General features: G+C 43.6%; 1 protein-coding gene across 6 annotated transcripts in view; it reads left to right on the forward strand.

The window, feature by feature from the left end:
- LOC112246697 (band 4.1-like protein 5) overlaps positions 1-22,699 on the forward strand; it is a 47,551-nt gene that overhangs the window by 19,262 nt on the left and 5,590 nt on the right. For 5 of the 6 annotated variants that reach the window (XM_042318696.1, XM_024415184.2, XM_042318681.1 and 2 more), the window contains exons 12-21: positions 1,852-2,021; positions 3,552-3,658; positions 5,071-5,089; positions 9,480-9,516; positions 9,725-9,849; positions 16,909-17,069; positions 17,427-17,518; positions 18,541-18,669; positions 18,898-18,962; positions 20,419-20,538. In XM_042318696.1, coding sequence (XP_042174630.1) covers positions 1,852-2,021; positions 3,552-3,658; positions 5,071-5,089; positions 9,480-9,516; positions 9,725-9,849; positions 16,909-17,069; positions 17,427-17,518; positions 18,541-18,669; positions 18,898-18,962; positions 20,419-20,538 — 1,025 coding nt within the window. The remainder of the gene's footprint in view (positions 1-1,851; positions 2,022-3,551; positions 3,659-5,070; positions 5,090-9,479; positions 9,517-9,724; positions 9,850-16,908; positions 17,070-17,426; positions 17,519-18,540; positions 18,670-18,897; positions 18,963-20,418; positions 20,539-22,699) is intronic. The other variant, XM_042318691.1, reaches the window with a different exon arrangement.

Here is a 22,699-nt window from a genome sequence, read left to right on the forward strand (position 1 = left end):
GCCATAACTGATTAGGACACGAGAAGGAGTTTAATGTGCCTCGTCGAGGCCTGGTGGAAAATTGCGATAATGAGGAAGTTATTGGGAACTGCAGGGCAAGCAGCCTTTCTCTGCATGGCCATGAGCTGATTCAAATGAGGGAAACACAGGGAATAGGGTTGTTGTATATTGTCAAGTTCATCCATATCGGCGGGAAAGAGGAGACCTACCGTACTAACCAGTTCTTATTGCACACTCAGGTTGTCTGGAACCATAACCAATCAGGTAACTTCTTATGGCGGTATTGAGTAGCTTGGATGAATAAGGTGCCCAGAGTAAACTACCGGCTACTCAGTCCCAGAAGCTGCGATATGCATATTATTAGTAGATTTGGATAGAAAACACTCTAAAACTGTTTCTAAAACTGTTTGAATGATGATTGTGAGAACTCATATGGCAGGCAAAGACCTGAGAAAAAATTCAACCATGAAGTGGTATATCTGAGGTTTGTAGTTTTTCAACTCTTTGCCTATCCAAGATAGTGTAAATTTGGTCCGATTGCACTTCATAAGGCTTCCACTAGATGTCAAGTCTTTAGAACCTTGTTTGATGCTTCTACTGTGAAGGAGGAGAGAATGAGAGCTGATTGAGTAAGAGGTCAAGAAGGCCATGAGCTCATTCAGGCACGCTCCTGTGAGAGGTAGCTGCGTTCCATTGCATTTCAATTCTCCGGTTGAAATATTATTGAAGATTTATGTTAGAAACATGCTAAAGATTGATTCTATGCATCGTTTGACATGTTTTACGAACTCTAATGGAATTTTTTTAGTTTTCGTCTGGCCTGCGCGTCGTGAATTTGGATTTGTGAACTCAAGGCGTGAACAAAAAGGAGGTATTTGGACATAAATTATGGACTTTATCGAACAAAACAAACATTTACTGTGGAACTGGGATTCCTGGGAGTGCATTCTGATGATCATCAAAGGTAAGTGAATATTTATAATGCTATTTCTGACTTTTGTTGACTCCAACATGGCAGATATCTATGTGGCTTGTTTTGGTCTCTGAGCGCTGTACTCAGATTATAGCATGGTGTTCTTTTTCGGTAAAGCTTTTTTGAAATCTGACGAAGCGTTTGCATTAAGGAGACGTTTATCTAAAGTTCCATGCATAACTCTTGTATCAATGTTTATTATGAGTATTTCTGTAAGTTGATGTGGCTCTGCAAAATCACCGGATGTTTTGGAAGCAAAACATTACTGAATGTAACGCACCAATGTAAACTGAGATTTTTGGATATAAATATGAACTTTATCGAACAAAGCATACATGTATTGTGTAACATGAAGTCCTATGAGTGTCATCTGATGAAGATAATCAAAGGTTAGTGATTAATTTGTTCTATATTTCTGCTTTTTGTTACTCCTGTGTTTCTCTGTGACTAGGTACTGACCTAACATAATCAGACGGTGTGCTTTCGTCGTAAAGCCTTTTTGAAATCGGACACTGTGGTGGGATAAACAACAAGTATATCTTTAAAATGGTGTAAAATACTTGTATGTTTGAGGAATTTTAATTATGAGATTTCTGTTTGAATTTGGCGCCCTGCACTTTCACTGGCTGTTGTCATATCGATCTCGTTAACGGGATCTCAGCCATAAGAACTTAAAACATGTCTACAACCAGGCTCATTTTTCCCGTCCACCATATGCTGTTTTGGGGCTCTGTTTTTTCTTCAGGAATAAACTTTAGGCCCTATTTATAACATGTGTGTCCTACCAGTGCTTCATGTCAGTGTGTTTCCTCTGTCTCCTGTTGCTGTGACACAGTAGAGTTTTGCTAATGCTATGTTCCTGTCTGTCACCTTCTCAGGGTAAAGAGCAGGAGCACACGTTTGTGTTCCGTATGGACCACCCCAAGGCCTGTAAGCACCTGTGGAAGTGTGCTGTGGAACACCATGCTTTCTTCCGGCTCCGCGGCCCGGTCCAGAAAGGATCAGCACGCTCCGGGTTCATACGCATGGGATCACGCTTCCGCTACAGGTAGCTACTGAACAGCGTGTGTGCGCTCTGCTTAGCGTTTGCTCTGCTTAGCGTTTGCTCTGCTTAGCGTTTGCTCTGCTTAGCGTGCGCTCTGCTTAGCGTGCGCTCTGCTTAGCGTTTGCTCTGCTTAGCGTTTGCTCTGCTTAGCGTTTGCTCTGCTTAGCATTTGCTCTGCTTAGCGTGCGCTCTGCTTAGCATTTGCTCTGCTTAGCGTTCGCTCTGCTTAGCGTTCGCTCTGCTTAGCGTTCGCTCTGCTTAGCGTTCGCTCTGCTTAGCGTTCGCTCTGCTTAGCGTTCGCTCTGCTTAGCGTTCGCTCTGCTTAGCGTTCGCTCTGCTTAGCGTTCGCTCTGCTTAGCGCGTGCTCTGCTTAGCGTTTGCTCTGCTAGCGTTTGCTCTGCTTAGCGTTTGCTCTGCTTCGCGTACGTCTAACTGGATTCAGTCCACACTGCACAAGTCACCACACAATTTTTATAATGCATGTTTCATCAGTTTATTAAAATTCCAACAATTTGCACACACGACAAATCCTCAGATTATAATTTTAATAGGACTAAACCCACCATATGCTCTCATTAAGCTGACTGTGCCTAATGAAACTCGCAAAACGTCCAACATTCACCTTGGTCCGTTGTGTAATAATAGCTTGTCTTGCTGCAGTGTAAACTACGCACTGCTAAAGCAGCAACTGCAGGCTCTCTCTGGGGCCTTGTTATTTCAAGGTGGGGTGTTTCTAGTTGGATGGTTACAGAGTTCAGCAGGGGTCAGTCCCGTGTCACAACACCTTGTCGAGGAGTTGAGATCTGAATGCCACCCTGGGGGTATGAGGGAGGGGACTGGTGCACCCTCTGTTTATTTTTCTTCTGGAGTACCCCAGCAGTGGTTACAACAACACTGATTCTCTGTCTACTCAACTCTAGTACTTGGCTATATTCCATATGGCCTGGTGTGTTTCCATCCTGACCATGTGGCCTGACCAGTCAAAACTCTGGACTCAACGTAAACCATTCTCATCGATTTAAGGAATCTTATCACTTGCTGTTTTCATGTAGTCTTTTCTGCCTCTATCTGAAGTTTCTTCCACAACTGAACCTGACTCCAATAACCCTCTTTTTCCTCATTACTACAATTACATGTGTTTGATGCTTTCTCTTCAGCTGGATCTAGCTTAGGCTTTTCATTATGTTATTCCCTTTGTGGATCCTGAGCCCCAACAGAAGTTCCAATCGTTATCTGAATCAGTCCTGGTGGTCTGATTGCAAGGGAGGTCTAACCTCCCTATCTCTGCCTGTTTTCAGTTTACGCTGGGCACTCACTGCCTGACTGTCCCCTGCCTGCTGGTGGGTTGGTTGGGTTCGCTCTCATTCCCCCTCCCTGTGTATTGTTCTGGGTTGTATTCACTAGGAAAGAAACCAAATGAAATGGGGAGGGGACTACCTGAACTTGTCCAAAATTAAAGGCTTGTTTACCTCTTCCCTTTGCAAACCATCTTGCTATGGTGTGCACTAATGAATATGACCCTGTTGTCCCCAGTGGGAAGACTGAGTACCAGACCACCAAGGGCAACAAAGCCAGGAGGTCTGCATCGTTTGAGAGGAGGCCCAGCCGACGCTACTCCAGGAGGACCATGATGAACAGGGGTGGGTGGAAACATGTTTTATACAGTACACAGTATAATATACTGCTTATGGGTCTTTCTATAAGCTAGTGAGGATTTCCTACACCGGACAACTTGTTACAACTGTTGATAAGTCATTTATAATAATTAGCCAATACTTCTTAAGGTCATTCCATGAATATATAAGAGGGGCTCATTACTATATTCTATACAATTCAAGAGTGGATTTAAAGCCTGTTTAACCCTTTTGTCATGGTTGGTGTCTTGATGGATTTGTATGACATAAAACATTACTTTTCTGTCCTTGCATTTATGGCAGTGTAAGTTAAATCATATATTAAGCATTACTCAGCTAAATTAGACATTGACCCAGTAAGAATCCTGAATCTAGCTGTCGGACAGTTTTTTTTGGGGGGTTGTGGAGATCTTAGAAATGCAGTGTAACTACATTTTGTATCTCCTTATGTTTTGGGGGGGGGAAACTGTTTTCATTGGCTCACAAATCCAAAATGATGTTTGCGATTGTAAAATCGAATGCTTCTAACTGAAAGTCGCCTTACCTTGATACTTAACCTAGATACTGGCATTAACTTGGTTCTTCAATAATGATGCATAATACTTATTGGATGCGCATTTGGTGTCCAGCTATTTTTTTGAATGACAGTCAAATGATGAACTGATTTTGTGATAGCGCTGATATTTTGGTATCATTCGTTATGCAGGTGAAGACAGTTGTGCCTGGATCCCTAGAGAATTGATGTTGATCATCTGTTGTCTGCTTGATTTACAGCAGGGTCTCGTTAGATTTGACAGAGAAAACCGCAAGTTAATTACTTAATATTTTCATATATTTTTGTCCCTCGGATTGGACACCGAGGCTACTGTGCGCAATTGGGTAGGATAGACTGCTTTTCCTATTAATTATTGGGGATATAATGACGACCAATTACATCGCCTAGTGGGCTTATTCACATGACCTGGTAATAAATAACAAATGCATGTTTTCCATGTTACACCTGCAATTTTAAACAAGGGGCTTGAAGTAGCCTACTTGAATTTGGAGCTCAGAAATTCAATTATTGGAAAAAGCCTACCTTGATTTCAAGCACTAAATTGAGGAAAAGTAATTTTCGTAGCCAATTTATAAGTTCTTCTGCTCCCTCATAATTATCTGTGATTTCATTGCTGATCGTATTTTGTGAGAGATGTGGCCACTTGTTTGTTTCCTGCCACTTCAATTGAATGGTTTTGCTCTACTCTGTTGCGGTTAAACCGCTAAGTACACGTGGAACTGCATGAAAATCCTTTTGATTTTGTTACGAACTTTTTTGAAACGTTTATCCCAGTGTTACACTTCGGCTACATTATTTATAGAAAGACCCTTATACATCATACCTGACTAATTTTGATGTTCTTTCTCATATTATTTCCCAGGAGCCAACAAGCCCCAAGAGTAAGTACTTTTATTTTTTCAAGAACTGGATATTTGGAATGGGCACTGATCAGTGAGTAATCTCTTCCTCTAGCTGTTTGTTATGAATATCTCTCCTCTGTCGTTGTAAGACTTGACTCATCTCAGTGTGATTAACATGACACACACACACACAGAGTGAGAGATGCGCGCACACACAAACTATATCAGAGTTCTTCACACACAGTCTGTACCCCTCTGGTGTGTAACCTCCTCCAGACTTGCCTTGCGTTGGGAGTCTTTATCTCTCCTGTGTGCTGGGGGAGGCGAGCACTGGTTATCATCACAACCACACATAGTATAGAGTGAGGACTGCGAGAGCTGTCTGCCACAAGAAGCTCTTGCTCTATGTACAGTGTGTGATCAGTGTGCATTGTTTTATTCCCAAGATTTCTTTGTGTGTGTGTGTGCTGCTGTTACCTTTTTAACATAGCAACAGCAATAAAGCATTGTGAGTGAAATGTGTACATGTAGAAGCCTAAGTCTTTTTGTCTTAGTTTTACTCCAATTTTATTCATTTATTTAACTCTTATTTAACTAGGCAAGTCAGTTAAGAACAAATTCTTATTTACAAAGATGGCCAAACCCGGACAACGCTGGGTCAATTGTGCTCCGCCCTATGGGACTCCCAATCACGGCCAGTTGTGATACAGCCTGGAATCGAACCAGGGTCTGTAATGAGATGCACTGCCTGTGCTACTCGGGAACACCCAAATTATTACTATTAGGGAAGGGTGGTAGGGTTAGTGGGAAATAATAAAGGAAAATATATATAATATAGTTATATAGTTGACATTTACATACACTTAGGTTGGAGTCAAGTAATTATTCCAACAATTGTTTACAGACAGTGAAATATAAGTTAAATAATCTATCACAATTCCAGTGGGTCGGAAGTTTACATACACTCAGTTGAATGTGCCTTCAAACAGCTTGGAAAATTCCAGAAAATGTCATGGCTTTAGAAGCTTCTGATAGGCTAATTGACATAATTTTAGTCAAATGGAGGTGTACCTGTGGATGTATTTCAAATCCAACCTTCAAACTCAGTGCCTCTTTGCTTGACATCATGGGAAAATCAAAAGAAATCAGCCAAGACCTCAGAAAAAAAATTGTAGACCTCCACCAGTCTGGTTCATCCTTGGGAGCAATTGCCTGAAGGTACGACGTTCATCTGTACAAACAATAGTGCGCAAGTATAAACACGATGGGAACACGCAGCCGTCATACCGCTCAGGAAGGAGACAAGTTCTGTCTCCTAGAGATGAACGTACTTTGGTGCGTAAAAGTGCAAATCAATCTCAGAACAGCAGCAATGACCTTGTGAAGATGCTGGAGGAAACCGGTACAAAAGTATCTATATCCACAGTAAAACGAGTCCTATATTGACAACCTGAAAGGCCGCTTAGCAAGGAAGAAGCCACTGCTCCAAAACAGTTTGTAATTGCTCATGGGGACAAAGATCATACTTTTTGGACAAATATCAGAAGACCATCCCAACTGTGAAGCACAGGGGTGGCAGCATCATGTTGTGGGGGTGCTTTGCTGCAGGAGGGACTGGTGCACTTCACAAAATAGATGGCATCATGAGGATTTGAAAATTATGTGAATATATTGAAGCCACATCTCAAGACATCAGTCAGGAAGTTAAAGCTTGGTTGCAAATGGGTCTTCAAAATGGACAATGACCCCTCAAAATGGACAATGACCCCAAGTATGACCCCAAATTTGTGGCAAAATGGCTTAAGGACAACAAAGTCAAGGTATTGGAGTGGCCATCACAAACCCCTGACCATCACAAAGCCATGACCTCAATCCTATAGACAATTTGTGGGCAGAACTGAAAAAGCGTGTGTGGCAAGGAGGCCTACAAACCTGACTCAGTTACACCACCTCTGTCAGGAGGAATGGGCCAAAATTCATCCGACTTATTGCGGGAAGCTTGTGGAAGGCTACCTGAAATGTTTGACCCAAGTTAAACAATTTAAAGGCAATGCTACCAAATACTAATTGAGTGTACGTATGTATACTTCTGACCCACTGGGAATGTGATGAAATAAATAATTCTCTCTACTATTATTTATATATATATATATATATGGGGGATTGGAAATGATGCAGACAATTACATTCATAGAAGCCACCATCTATATGCAGTGTTGAAAGTCGATGTCACCCCCACCCCACCAAAGAAAAGCATTGGGAATATGTCATGGAGGGAAGTGGTAGGCCTAATTTATAGAACACAATGAGCCTGACATCCTCTTCTCACCAATCGTCATGTTATCATGCATCAGGGTTATACAGTGCCTTCAGAAATTATTCAGACCCCTTGACTTTTTCCACATTTTGTTAAGTTACAGCCTTATTCTGAGATGGATGAAATAAAAACAATTCCTCAGCAATCCACACACAATTCCCCATAATGACTAACTAAAAAAGTTTTTTTTTTAAATGTTGCACATTAAAAAATATATAATTATTCTGACCCTTTGATATGAGACTTGAAATTGAGCTCAGGTGCATCCTGTTTTCATTGTTCAAACTTGAAATGTTTCTGCAACTTGATTGGAGTCCACCTGTGGTAAATTAAATTGATTGGACATGATTTGGAAAGGCACACACCTGTCTATGTAAGGTCCAATAGTTGACAGTGTATGTCAGAGCAAAAACCAAGAGGTCTAAGGAGTTGTCCGTAGAGCCCCGAGACAGGATTGTGTCAAGGCACAAATCTGGGGAAGTGTACCAGCAAGGAAGGTCCCCAAGAAAAGTGACCTCCATCATTCTTAAATGGAAGAAGTTTGGATCCACCAAGACTCTTCCTTGAGCTGGCCGCCAGGCCAAACTGAACAATCGGGGGAGAAGGGCCTTGGTCAGGGAACCCGATGGTCACTCTGACAGAGCTCCAGAGAACCTTCCAGAAGGACAATCAATCAGGCCTTTATGGTAGAGTGGCCAGACGGACGCCGCCACTCAGTTAAAGAAACATTATAGCCCACTTGGAGTATGCCAAAAGGCACCTAAAGGACTCTGACCATAAAAAAACAAGATTCTCTGGTCTGATGACACCAAGATTGAACTCTTTGGCCTGAATTCCAAGTGTCACGTCTGGAGGAAACTATCTTGCATTACTCATCTCGTATGCGTATACTGTATCTTATACCATCTATTGTGTCTTGCCTTTGCCTCTCGGTCATCGCTCATCTTTATATGTACATATTCTTATTCCATCCCTTTGGATGTTTGTGTAGCTGTTGTGGAATTGATATTACTACACTGTTAGAGTTAGAAGCACAAGCATTTTGCTACACCCGCACTAATATCTGCTAACCAAATTTGTGACCTATGAATTTGATTAGATTTTTTTTTTTTTTTTACCTGGCACCATCTCTACGGTGACGCATGGTGGTGGCAGCATCATGCTGTGGGGATGTTTTTCAGCGGCAGGGACTGGGAGACCAGTCAAGATTGCGTCAAATATGAATGGAGCAATGTACAGAGTGATCCTTGATGAAAACCAGCTCCAGAGTGCTCGGGACCTCAGACTGGGGCGAAGGTTCACCTTCCAGCAGGACAAGACCCGAAGCAAACAGCCAGGACAACGCAGGAGTAGCTTCGGGACAAGTCTCAATGTCCTTGTGTCCCAGCCAGAGCACCGACTTGACCTGATCGAACATCTCTGGAGAGACCTGAAAATAGCTGTGCAGAGGCCCTCCCAATCCAACCTGACAGAGTTTAAGAAGGTCTGCAGAGAAGAATGGGAGAAAATCCCCAAATACAGGTGTGCTAAGCTTGTAGCGTCATACCCAAGAAGACTCGAGGCTTTAATCACTGCCAAAGGTGCATAAACAAAGTACTGAGTAAGGGGTCTGAATACTTATGTAAATGTGATTTATTTTTTATAAATTAGCAAACATTCTAGCAACCTGTTTTTGCTTCGGCATTATGGGGTATTGGGGGGGGCAATTTAATCAATTTTAGAATGCTGTAACCTAATTGTTCAAAAAGTCATGTAGTCAATACTTTCCGAAGGCATTGTCATGTGACAATTACATAGTCATGACATCATTGCTAACTAAATACTGTGATTGATAATGCTCACTTCACGTTGATTGTCATGGCGACGAGTGATTAATCAAAGGCATAGCGCTCTGCGACATTGCATGCCAAAAACATGGGTCCTCTATAGCAGCCTTGACATGGCAGCCATGTCTTATAGTGAAAGAAAAGTGTGATGTGATATGCTTCAAGGTTATCAACATAAGCTCTTAAGTCTGAAAGGTTAAAGGGTTACGCTGTTAAAACAATATGACCATTTACTGTTTTAGTGAATGCTCTCTCTCGTCTCCCACCTCTCTCCTCTCTTTACCAGTCACAACAATGGAGTGAACCCCAACAAAGACACTAAGGTATGTTGCGTTTCTTGAACCCGACTGAGACTAGTTTCCCAAACACATTAAGCCTGGTCTTGGACTGGGAAGTACTTTCTATGGAGAACTTTAAATTGAAAATGCTTTTTATTCTAGAACAAGGCATAATCTGTGTTTGGGAAATTGTCCTTTGGACTCCCACCCATGATCCAATGTCCTAACCCCTGTCCCTCTGTTTCTCCCCCAGCCACTCCACATCAGAAGCCCCTGGTCTCTTCCTGTGGTCAACCCTGCTCCCTCAGTCTCCACCAGCAGCCCCATGGAAATCGAAACCCTCCCGAGGAGTCCTGGCGGTGGCCAATCAGAGAAGAGGTGAGCCACTCGCTGTTCTAATGCCATAAGAGCGTTACGCTGCCTAATCTGTCCATCCTGCTGTCACTTGGTAGTGCGTGGTTGACAAGGAGCTTGCATCCCAAATCACACCCTGTTCCTATATAGTGCACTACTTTTCATCTGGGTCCTTTTTTTTTTTTTTTTGTCACATACACTGGAAAGGTGCAATGAAATGTTGTTTTACTGGGTCAGCCATAGTAGTATGGTGCCCCTGGAGAAAATGTGGGTTTTAAGTGCCTTGCTCAAAGGCACATCAATAGGTTTTTCACCTTATCGGCTCATTTATTCGAACCAGCGACCTTTCGGTTACTGTCCCAACGCTCTGAACTCTAGGCTATCTGCATGCCCAAAAGTAGAGGGAATAGGGTGCCATTTGGGATGCACATAAAGGCTATGCCTAGTGCCTGCTCTGCTCTGGGACAGCTAGTGACCAGACAGATACCTGGGCCGTGTTCATTCGGCAACAATTGGAGGAAATTGGACTGCAACAGGAGTGGGACTACCTGGACTTGTTCAATAAGAAACACACATTTTTGTTTTCACTTGAAAAATGTTTTGAAACGTTTTTAATTGCATGCCCTAATGAACATGACCATGGCCACATTATGCACATCCTGGAGCTCTCAGGAAGTAGGGTGGTGGTGGTTTTGTGTGATTGTCTGTGTATATATGGGGTACAGTGAGTGACTAGAATGTGAATGGTGTGCATGTTTGGCAGTTTGCTCTGACACTGAGCAGATGGCTAGTGGTGGTAGTCCTGCTACTGCTGCATTGCTGGTGGCCGTGGCCCCCGCTGGCTTGGCAACAACAAACTCTCTCTTCCAAGAAATACCTCATCCCTTTCCTCAACCCCCCTCTCTCTTCTCTTCTAAATGTTATCCCCAGAGGATTACTGTGCAATGAAAGGGGGTCTGCTTTAACTTCCTGAAATGTCTGCATTTCCTGTATTTGGTTGACTTTGAAGCTGTTCTCTTTTACGTAAAATCAACATTTTAAAGCTCTACTTTTTGTTCTAGTATGATGATGTACTGAAACCAAACAGGCCTTTTCTTAAGGCAAGGTATGTACCCTCCAAGTTATCTGCAGATTTGCTTCATCCAATCAATTTCTCTGGGCATTCTGGGTCCTATGATTCAGGACTGGTGACTGTCTCTCCTGCGGTAAACAAATAATCTTCCATCCATGGTAATGGTTGCTCTCTCTGCATTGATCCTCTCTTCAATACCAACCCAATCAGTGTGGACATCAGCTATATGCCAATACTCTGGTGGGCTTTTTCCATGACCACCACTTGTTGTGGTCTACTAATGCTACTTCTACTCCCTTTTTGTAAGTGAAATTACATTTTGCTCCCTGTTATTGTCTCAGTACCTGGCTGGGATGCACTACATGACCAGAAATATGTGGATACCTGCTCAAACATGTAATTCCAAAATCATAGGCATTAGTGGAGTTGTTTAGTGAGTCCGCCAGATCAGAGGCAGTAGGGATGAACAGGGAGGTTCGGTTGATAAGTGTTTGAATTTGACTATTTTCCTGTCCTGCTAAGCATTCAAAATGTTACGAGTACTTTTGGATGTCAAGGAAAATGTATGGAGTAAAAAGACAATATTTTCTTAAGGAATATAGTCAAAAATATAAAAAGTACAGATACCAAAAAAATACTTTAAAGTAATAACTTAAGGACTTTGCACCACTGCTCTTCTGGGAAGGCTTTCCACTAGATGTTGGAAGAGTGTTGCGGGGAGTTGCATCCATTCAGCCACGAGCATTAGTGAGATCCGCACTGATGTTGTGGGAGATTAGGCCTGGCTCATTGTCGGCGTTCCAGATTCATCCGTCGGACTGCCAGATGGTGAAGCGTGATTCATCACTCCAGAGAACGCGTTTCCACTGCTCCAGAGTCCAATGGCGGCGAGCTTTACACCATTCCAGCCGACACTTGGCAGGGTGCATGGTGATCTTAGGCTTGTGTACGACTGCTCTAAGATTGTAATATAGCAATGACTGAGGAAAGATAAATGTCAGCCCCGGCCTATAATAGCTTAATTCAATCTTTGTGCATATTTCATGACTCCGACCAAACAAGCGTGAATCGCTCGATGTCAACAGGCGATTAGAATTTAAAGTTTACTGAAGGCCTGGAGATCTCTTCAGAATTCACTTCCAAGGCACTGAGGCGATCAGGTCAGGTGGTGGAAACTGAAATCCTCCTGTGATCTAGGCTAATTCACCATCAGTGGTAACTAGCAGGCCTAACGTCAGTTCTGTGTACATGCATGTAGCCTAAAGTGCCTTAGGAAAGTATTCCGACCCCTTGAATTTTTCCACATTTTATGTTTCAGCCTTTATTTTAAAATTGATTTTTTTTTATATTTTTTTTAAAGTTGTTTTCCCCCTCATCAATCTACACACAATACCCCATAATTTTAATTTTATTTTACCTATATTTAACTAGGCAAGTCAGTATAGAACAAATTCTTATTTTCAATGACTGCCTAGGAACCGTGGGTTAACTCCCTGTTCAGGGGCAGAACGACAGATTTGTACCTTGTCAGCTCGGGGGCTTGAACTTGCAACCTTCCGGTTACTAGTCCAACCTCTAGGCTACCCTGCCGCCCCTGAGCGTTCAGAACCTTTACTGAGTACTTTGTTGAAGCACCTTTGGCAGCAATTACAGCATTGAGTCTTCTTGAGTATGACACTACAAGCTTTTCACACCTATATTTGAGGAGTTTCACCCATTCCTCTCTGCAGATCCTCTCAAGCTCTGTCAGGTTGGCATGAGAGTGTTGCTGCACAGCTATTTTCAGGTCTCTCCACAGATGTTCGGGCTCTGGCAGGGCTACTCAAGGACATGCAGAGACTTGTCCCGAAAGCCACTACAATCGTTGTCTTGGCTGTGTGCTTGAGGTCGTTATCCTGTTGGAATGTGAACCTTCACCCTAGTCTGAGGTCCTGAGCACTCTGGAGCAGATTTCATCAAGGATCTCTCTCTACTTTGTTTCGTTCATCTTTGCCTCGATCCTGACTAGTCTCCCAGTCCCTGCCTCTGAAAAACATCCCCACAGCATTATGCTGACACTTGGCATTCAGGCCAAAGAGTTCAATCTTGGTGTCATCAGACCAGAGAATCTTATTTCTCATGGTCAGTCTTTAGGTGCCTTTTGGCAAACTCCAAGCGGGCTGTTATGTGCCTTTTTACTGAGGAGTGGCTTCTGTCTGGCAACTCTACCATAAATGCCTGATTGATTGTCCTTCTGGGAGGTTCTCCCATCTCCACGTAGGCATTCTGGAGCTCTGTCAGAGTGACGATCGGGGTTCACCTCCCTGACCATGTCCCTTCTCTCCCGATTGCTCAGTTTGGCCAGACAGCCAGCTCTAGGAAGAGTCTAGGTGGTTCCAAACTTCTTCCATTTAAGAACGATGAGGCCACTGTGTTCTTGGGGACCTTCAATGCTGCATAAATGTTTTGGTACCCTTCCATGCCCTGACGAATTGAGGCTGTTCTGAGGGCAAAATAACTCAATATTAGGAAGGGGTTCTTAATGTTTTATATACTCAGTGTATCTATATGTCGCCTATTATACCTCTGAATGAAGCAAGGTTTTCAAGGGGATTGTACAGTAAGGAGATTCAGAAATGCTTTTTAATGGCGACTAAGTAGTAGAATTTCAGTATTTTAGATCCGTCAGTGAAATGATTTACTGGTAAATGCTATACCTTCAATTTAATGTGTTCTAACAGCAGCTGTGGCCACAGCACAGTGGAAGGTGGGGAATTCAAATGAATAAATGAGGCAGTGATTTGGCTGGAGCTCTGACGTAACAAAGCATCTGATCATGTTTTTCGACCAGGACCGGAGCACAGCCTTTAAGGACTAGTATCATGACTAATGTTTAACGATAAGGGTTTCAGAGGTTCGAATTTGTTTTAGGGGGTTTTGTTCCTTCCTGTAATTTCGATAATCTCTTGTATTGATTCATATTGAGAATTTGTTTGTTCACTTACTGGCAATTAAGTCGACCTGCTAGACACATTCTTTAAGTTCTTTGCTGACTGCTTGGTGCTCCTGGCTTTACTTTGGAAGATATTCAAGATAATGTTGTTGAGGATTCACAAGTAAGTAATTAGATGTAGGAAAGGGCCTGTGTTAAGTTTTCAAGCCCTAAGAAATGGAGTCTTACAGAAGCATAGGAGTTGCAATGAATTTGGTCATTAGGTTAAATCCCCCTCACCCCAACCGGTGGTTGATTCTGCATACTACCCTCAATTGACCCTCTTCTCTCACCCTCAATTCACCTGCACCGCCCACTCACTCATCTGCCTGCTTTTCCACTAACCTAACCAATGCATGACAACGCTTCTGCATGCCAACACAGCAAGCACATTTGTAGCTCGCTAGCTACAGTAGCTCCATGTTTGCTTCAGCCTGGTTTTAGTTTATTTAATGTCAAACTGTCCAACATGTCTCTGTTTGACGTGTTATGTCACCTGACTCCCCTTCTGTTTTCCTGTTACCTCTTTGACCTCAGTTTCCCACTCAATTATACACCTCATCCACCTTCTATAGTACTGGAAACATGTTATGAATTGACACCCCTAACATAAGCCGGGTTAATATAGCATCACCGGCATGCAATTATTTAGCTTCTCTAGAGGTTAGCCTAATGTCTGGGTATTAAGAATGTAGTATTTCCCCATTTTTGAGTTGACTGAAGTGCTTGTTATGCGGCATGAGAAACGCTGTTCACTCACATTGAGTTTGTAAGACTGTCCACATTGGTAGATGTATTCTGTCATTTGCTATGCAGTGCTTCCATTCCACTGACCTAGTTATGAAGGTAACACGCACTCTAAAGAATGAGTAGATTAATCATATCTCCTTTAGATCGTAATGGAGTGATATGTCACAATATCATGGTTGTGAAGGATTTCGGTCTTTTCAACAGCAATAGTGAGGGTGTCATTGTTTCCAAACTCATTCTCGACGCTGTCGTAATACTATCATGTCTAGAAAGGCTAGCTTCAGGACATCCAGTTGACCTCTGTCTTGTACTTCATCACATAGTTTGCAGAAAGACTAGTCACACACAGGGGATAGTCACTGAACACCTAATACACCAAGGCAGGTTAAGTCCTATTCTGTACGTTCTGCTATATTTCTCCTCTCCCTCTCTATTCCACACTCCTCTTTTTGACTTTTACAATCCTCCCATCTTGTTAACCGTGCTATACCTCCTCACCCTCTTTTCCTTCAACTTTCTGTCCAGGCCGCTCCCCCCTCTCACCACCCAATGCTGACCCTCTCCTTCTCCTCCTGGAGGTGGGTGGGCGGACACCACTGGACCTTGTCACAACCTTTCCCCTGTCTCACCCACATGTCTCACTAGGACCCTAGCCTAATCTTCAACAAGAAACAGACCAGACAGAGCTCTCTGGCTCTGCGCTCGGGTGACGCCACACTACCTGGATTTGTTTACTCCCTCGTATACCACCTCCTCACTCAACCACTGAAACGTATCACACCCCTCCCCAGTGACACTGTCCAGGGCTGGCAAGAAAGATTGACAATAACCAGCCTGTTGACAAGAGGCAAGAGGAGAGAGCATGAACCCACTGGACCACTGTTCTGTTCCATTATAGACAGACATCCATCTCTCTGAAGAATGACTTTATTATCCAGGGATATTAAATGTTCATTTTTGGCCTTCACTACCCCAAGCAGTTGGTTTTATCTGTTTTATTTCATTTGGCTGTCTTTGTCTAGTCTTAATCAGCCAAATATTTGATTTAACCCACATTTTATGAGTGATTTTTATCTATGTTGGTACGTTTTATGGATCTGCACACATTTCTAATGTCTAAATCTTGCCTTTTCTGTGTTGAATTAATGCACAAATTATGAATACAGATAGATGGAATAAAAACTTCTAACAGTGTGTTGTTAGTTCCTAGCTGGTTAATTTGAATGTTCTCTAGTATTTCTATATGTTGACACTACTGGTACTTTCACAGCTCTACCAATGAAGATTTATTTTAAATTAGCTTCCTGTTTACATTGTCATGTGACCAAATATTGTCTCTGTATTGTACTTTGAGACCTTTGATAATGAATAGCATTTTTTTTCTTTTAAGAGCCCAAGTCCTTGTTAGTAGGCAGTTTATGGTTTCAGTGTACTCATTGCTTTTTTAATAATTTTTCTAGAGGCAGTGAGTGTTGTTTGGCTGAAATATGGTCACGCTGATCCCTGTGGGCTAATTATTAGCAGCAGACAGCATGTTCTTTACCATGAGGGAGGGAGCGAATGTGTCTCTAAGAAAACTGAAACCAGTTCTATCAAAACCTCTTCCAGCCTGTAATCTCACTGCAGTCACTTATGGAATGTGACTCACTAGCTAGTACACCTCCCCCACTCTATACTCCCTCTACCCCTCCAACACTCCTCTCATTCCTGTCTCCCTTTCCCTCCCAAACTGTGAGAGAGATTTGTATGAATGAGGCCCATGTCATCTAACATGATGCCTGGTGTGTCAGGTCTACATGTGTTAAGGCAGTATGTGTGGTAATATTCTTCTCAGCATTCATCAGGTCTTTGTCCTCCGGCTGCAGCCCAAGTGTAAGCTACAGTCTACCCTGCCGGAGTTTAGCAACAAAAGTTTCATGTCACAATTCCAGGTCCTCTTTGATGGAAGAAACATGCTATTTTGTCATTCCCATACAGTGTATTCTTACTTGCGATAATTTGAGGTCTGATCAAGCAACTGTTGAGTTACAATCGTAGTTATGGATATGGGGGCATTTCTTTCATCCATTTTTAGTTGAGTAGGATCCAGGGTGCTGAGCCTCATGCACTGTCAGTATGACAAACTCTTCAGTCTTTGTCTTCCAGAGTGTTCAGGTAAGTCATTCTCATGTTAAGGCCCTGACTTTTTCCTGCTCAGTCACATGGCCAGGAAAAACCTCTGTCCCCTATATGTTGGTGAATCAATGTGTGTTTCTGTCTATCCTCATGTCCTGTCCTCTCCCCCCTGCAGCATGCCACTGCCCCTCGTAGCTGATCTGCTGGAGACGTGCGTCGATGATGTCATCCGGACGCCTGTTCCCATGGCGACAGCAGGCCTGCCTGAGGAGGCGGGGCCAAGCATGGCAGCCTCCGCCTCCAGCCTCACGGCAGACGACACAGTCTCTCTTGCTGGTGAGCTTACACACACACACACCAACAATAGTCATGCAAATACTAAGCTTATTGTAGGTAACCGTAGTAGTTACAACCTCCATTAAAAAGTACTCTCCCTTGCAAATGAAGTTGTTCGGTAAGGTTGTATAATGTTAAAAAGAAGAGAACTGCCTTACAAATATCCCGCCTACCAAAGGCATCTTTTGTAATTGGAGGCTAAGTACACCAGAAACCGTTAAAAAATATGTATATATATTGAAAGTTACGAATGGAACTATGAAATGTTTTCAATAGTTAGATTTTCTCTGTGTGCTCCACAAGGATTGGTGTTGGTATGTGTGCTGTGAGTAAAGACTGTTTGTGTTTCTCCCACAGAGGCGGCAGCGCGGCTGAAGCAGCTGGAACTGGACAGTGCCCCACTCCCTGTCCCTTCCAGAGCTAACGTCAATCTCAACATGAACAACCAGGTCAGTGCACTGAGCTGGGTGTGGGAGAGGAAAAGAACAAATGGAAGGGCGGATATATTCTGCATACCCTCTGTGCTCAAATACACAGCGACATGCATACTGGGTACATACACTCTTGGACTCATGCACACATTACCGGGAACACACACACACCACACTCTAAAGGGGACAAAGCCTGCTTAATATCACTCACGCGAGCAGCGCTGCATTGTAACGTATGGGAAAGGGAGCCGAGAGCTGCATGGACAGTCTCTGGTGGGAGTGGGACAGTTTGTCAAAACAAAAGCATATGTGTGATATTTGATTTCGTAGGTAAGGGCAGGGGGTTTGCCACTAGTTTTAGGGTCCCATATGCTGAGGCAAACAGTAGGTCACTATGACAGGCTAATGTATAGACACAATGGCAGACAGGGAGCGGGTGGGGCTGGGGTGACGAGCCATTGTATGCTAAGGGGGGCACAGTGTATCTGACTGCTCATAACAAAGCTATTGGTAATTTAAAGATGTTTACTAAAGCGTGACACTTCCTCGTGTGTGTATATTAGGAAGGTATGGCTAGTTTTAGGTACTCGTTTTCGGCTCAGGTTCGCAAATAAGCATTTTCGGAAATAGTTGCGCCCCAATGTGGAAGGTCAGACGAGATGTGAAGCTCAACTTCCTGCCTCCTCTCAGCCTATCTGACCTCTCGTCTGTACGGTTACTATGTTTATTTATCCAGAGGGAGGTGGAAGGCAAAGGAGACCTTTTATTTAACTAGGCAAGTCAGTTAAGAACAAATTCTTATTTACAATGACAGCCTAGGAACAGTGGGTTAACTGCCTTGTTCAGGGGCAGAACAACAGATTTTTACCTTGTCAGCTCGGGGATTCGATCTAGCAACCTTCCGGTCACCGGCCCAACACTCGAACCACTAGGCTACCTGCCGACATAACTACAACCTTTCCATTGTCCGTCTGTGTGTTTGTCTGCGCGTTTTGTGTGCATGTGAAATCCCCCCCCCACACACACACATACACACACAGGAGGACGTGGTGAAGCTCACAGAGAAGTGTCTGAACAGTGTAGGCAGCAGCCCTGTGCTCGCTCCACTGCGCCCCCCAGAGGACCTGAAGAGCAACATCCTTAAAGCTCAGGCAGAGGCTGCTCTCAAGGTACTTTACTGGACTCTAGCACTCCGTCTGTGGACATTATCTTGGGTCAACATCGAAATTGCATAGGGATGCTTTGGATTCTTAGATGTAAATGGGGGTGTGTTGTATAAGTGCTGTAAACCCTTGGATTTTGAATACTGCTGCAATTTTATCTTTGAAGGACAAGCAACCAGGCATATTGATTCTTGTAGCCCTCTCCTCGATGTACTGATGTTCTGTATGTTATAGGGATCACTGGAGGAGCACGTTGTGATCGGGGACAAGAACACCAACCTACAGGAAGCATCAGCCAGGTGAGTGAGGTCACAAAGACAGTATGGTTGTGTTCCTAGTGTCTACCCTTCACGCAGAAATGTGCAGTGTTTCACTCCACCTCATGCATTAAGAGCATTGGACGACCAGACTTTATTGTACATTATTTGATGAGAAAGGAAACACCCATCTTGGAATGATGGGTGCAGGTAGCCCAGCAGGAACTTTGGGCCAGTATGAAAAGTCACTGGTTCGAATTCCAGAGCCGGCCAGGGGGAAAATCTGTGCCCTTGAGCAAAGCACTTTACCCTCATCACTCTGTATAAGAGACTCTGCTAAATGGGATGTCCCTGAGCTACCCCAACACTCCACAGCCAGCCTCAGCCGATCAGAACCTCCCTGCCGCTCAAGTCCATTAGCGGCTAGAATATTAATGAGGACTCTTAGCATAATTCTGTTATGACAATAATCCCTGAATCAACAGCTCATTCCCCGGGGATGACAATTTATCTGTGGGGCGGGACTCTTGTGGTTGATACAGTACTGGTTCTTCCAGAAGCTATTCTAAAGTGATTTTGTATGGAGGTGAAGAATATAGGCTGACCACACCGCTCGTGTCGCGTGCGTTGTAAAATACATTTAGAAATCTGTTATTCAATTATTGCATGTTATTCAATTATCGCGAGCGTCTGCGTTGCCAAGGGCTAAAATAGAACTCCTTTCTATTTCTGACGCAGATCGCGCTGCAAGTCCTGCCTCTCCTATCCTCCTCATTGGTTTATAGAAGCAGGTACCTACGTGCCATCTCCTCATTGGTTATACCCACATGGGTGATTGAAAGACGAACTATGTTGCCGGTCAGTGTAGTAATACTATGAAAGTTTAGATGCCAATCATCATATAAGTTCAAAGATGAAAAAGCCTGGAAGGAGGAGAGATGACTAGAAACGATTCGGTTGGCCGTTTTATGTGTGGATTAATTGGTGGAGTAGAGGACCTTGTGCATTTCAGGTAAAATAACAACTCAATGTTTATATCCCAGGACAAATTAGCTAGCAACAGCAAGCTAGCTAAATAGGACAAATTAGCTAGCAAGTGCAAGCTAACGAGCTAAATTGCCATAAATGTTTAATGCTTTTCGACCAGTTCCCAAATTAATGTAATTGGTTCAGAGTTTATTTTGATATTTTAACCTGCGTGTCGTGATCACGTTTGGTGTAGGGGGACAAAATAAACGTATGCACGATGGCGCACGCGCGCAGCCAGGTTTGGGTTCCGTGTTAGTCTGAAAGAGCTCAAACTTAACACTTCAAAGCAAACAATGTGCACAACAACAAGAATCGATGCAGCTTGTGTGTCCAGTGTGACTCGCCAAACTGAAACTGTGACTCGCATTGAAAATCTCAAATAGCCTATACAATCAGGGAATGTTGAATGTTAGGCTGAGTGTTGGTGTGGTATAGATCTGTCCAAATGTCCACTGCTCGTCTGTCCCAGGCTGAAGGTGCGTAGTGGGCGTATGGGCAGCAACTCGTCCCTGTCTCTGACTGGACGTCCTGAGAGACATGAGTCATGGGACCTGCTCAAACCCACACTGCTGACCAATGCTGGGCCCAGGTGAGACTGCCATTTGAAAGTTTTGTAGGGTTTTTTTGGGGTGGGGGGAGGATCAATGTGTTCTTGCTTAATTCTTCTTGAAGTGCCTTTGATGGTTCCTATGGGATGCTTATCGCCCTGTGTAAAATGATGTATGCATAGGAGATGGAGGGAGGGAGTGGGCCACACCCAGATTAGAGGGGGCCACCTGTCCTGTGTTCTCCCGGCCATAAGGTACCACAAGGCAGCCTCAGGACAACAGCTCCATCTGAGAGAATCATTTGAGGAGATATACTGTATATTACCTCGTAGTTTCTAGTAGTGTAAAGGGGAACTCTAGGACTGGAGTGGGAAAACACGGTGGTAAGCTACTAGGCTATAAGTCGCAGAACTCAAGACAAAGCTGTTGTTTTTACACAGCTCTCTGCTGCCTTCTGGAGGAGCATGGGAGTCATGTGTGCCCATGTCACATGACTAAATTCTGCCTTGATACATGTCTTAGTGGTGTGCATCTTTCCCTTGTCAAGACGATTCGATTTGTATGTAGATACATGGGCTCCGATACATGTTAGTTTGTAACCATCGTGTTTGTGAGAGTCATTTTTCCATGGAGGGGTCATAATGGTATCTAGGCCAAACCGTTCGATTATGTGAGAACGATTTTCAGGATGTCTCATGGTCCGACAAACACTCTAGCTTTGTCACCTTTCACTGCAGATGCGGAATTCCGACATCGACCGATGCAGTGGATTGAGAACCATCCAATGCAACAACCATTTTTTTTACCTCTAGTTTAAACTGCCAGATTTGAATGGGGATTGTTTAATATGATTATTAGATTTCCGCGGGGCATGGACAAATCGACTCTAGGAGGTTAAGTGTTTGAGCTAGTAATGTATCCATATTTAATTGTTTACAAATTAGCTATGACATAGCTAGGGTTGCAAAATTAGCAGTACATTTTCAAAGTTACTGGTATCAGTCGTTTTTGTAATTAACAACAAATATTTGGCAGTTATGAATACTTTGGTAAGTTATACTTGAATAACTTTAAAATGTAGTATTACATTTGTATACATGTCCATGAGTTTCTAGTAGATAGAAAATAGCCTACCAGTAATTAATGACTAAAGCATTTAATCAACAATGGCATTATTTTCTATTACTCTGCAACTCTTCCAACTATTGACTTTTTCACAACTGCCACCAGTTTGACGCCAAAACATTGACAGCACATACATACACTGCTCAAAAAAATAAAGGGAACACTAAAATAAGATCTGAATGAATGAAATATTCTTATTAAATACTTTTTTCTTTACATAGTTGAATGTGCTGACAACAAAATCACACAAAAATTATCAATGGAAATCAAATTTATCAACCCATGGAGGTCTGGATTTGGAGGGACACTCAAAATTAAAGTGGAAAACCACACTACAGGCTGATCCAACTTTGATGTAATGTCCTTAAAACAAGTCAAAATGAGGCTCAGTAGTGTGTGTGTGGCCTCCATGTGCCTGTATGACCTCCCTACAACGCCTGGGCATGCTCCTGATGAGGTGGTGGATGGTCTCCTGAGGGATCTCCTCCCAGACCTGGACTAAAGCATCCGCCAACTCCTGGACAGTCTGTGGTGCAACGTGGCGTTGGTGGATGGAGCGAGACATGATGTCCCAGATGTGCTCAATTGGATTCAGGTCTGCGGAATGGGCGGGCCAGTCCATAGCATCAATGCCTTCCTCTGGCAGGAACTGCTGACACACTCCAGCCACATGAGGTCTAGCATTGTCTTGCATTAGGAGGAACCCAGGGCCAACTGCACCAGCATATGGTCTCACAAGGGGTCTGAGGATCTCATCTCGGTACCTAATGGCAGTCAGGCTACCTCTGATGAGCACATGGAGGGCTGTGCGGCCCCCCAAAGAAATGCCACCCCATACCATGACTGACCCACCGCCAAACCGGTCATGCTGGAGGATGTTGCAGGCAGCAGAACGTTCTCCACGGCGTCTCCAGACTGTCACGTCTGTCACATGTGCTCAGTGTGAACCTGCTTTCGTCTGTGAAGAGCAAAGGGCGCCAGTGGCGAATTTGCCAATCTTGGTGTTCTCTGGCAAATGCCAAACGTCCTGCATGGTGTTGGGCTGTAAGCACAACCCCCACCTGTGGACGTCGGGCC

This window comes from Oncorhynchus tshawytscha, linkage group LG03 (assembly GCF_018296145.1).
Source record: "Oncorhynchus tshawytscha isolate Ot180627B linkage group LG03, Otsh_v2.0, whole genome shotgun sequence".
NCBI lineage: Eukaryota > Metazoa > Chordata > Actinopteri > Salmoniformes > Salmonidae > Oncorhynchus > Oncorhynchus tshawytscha.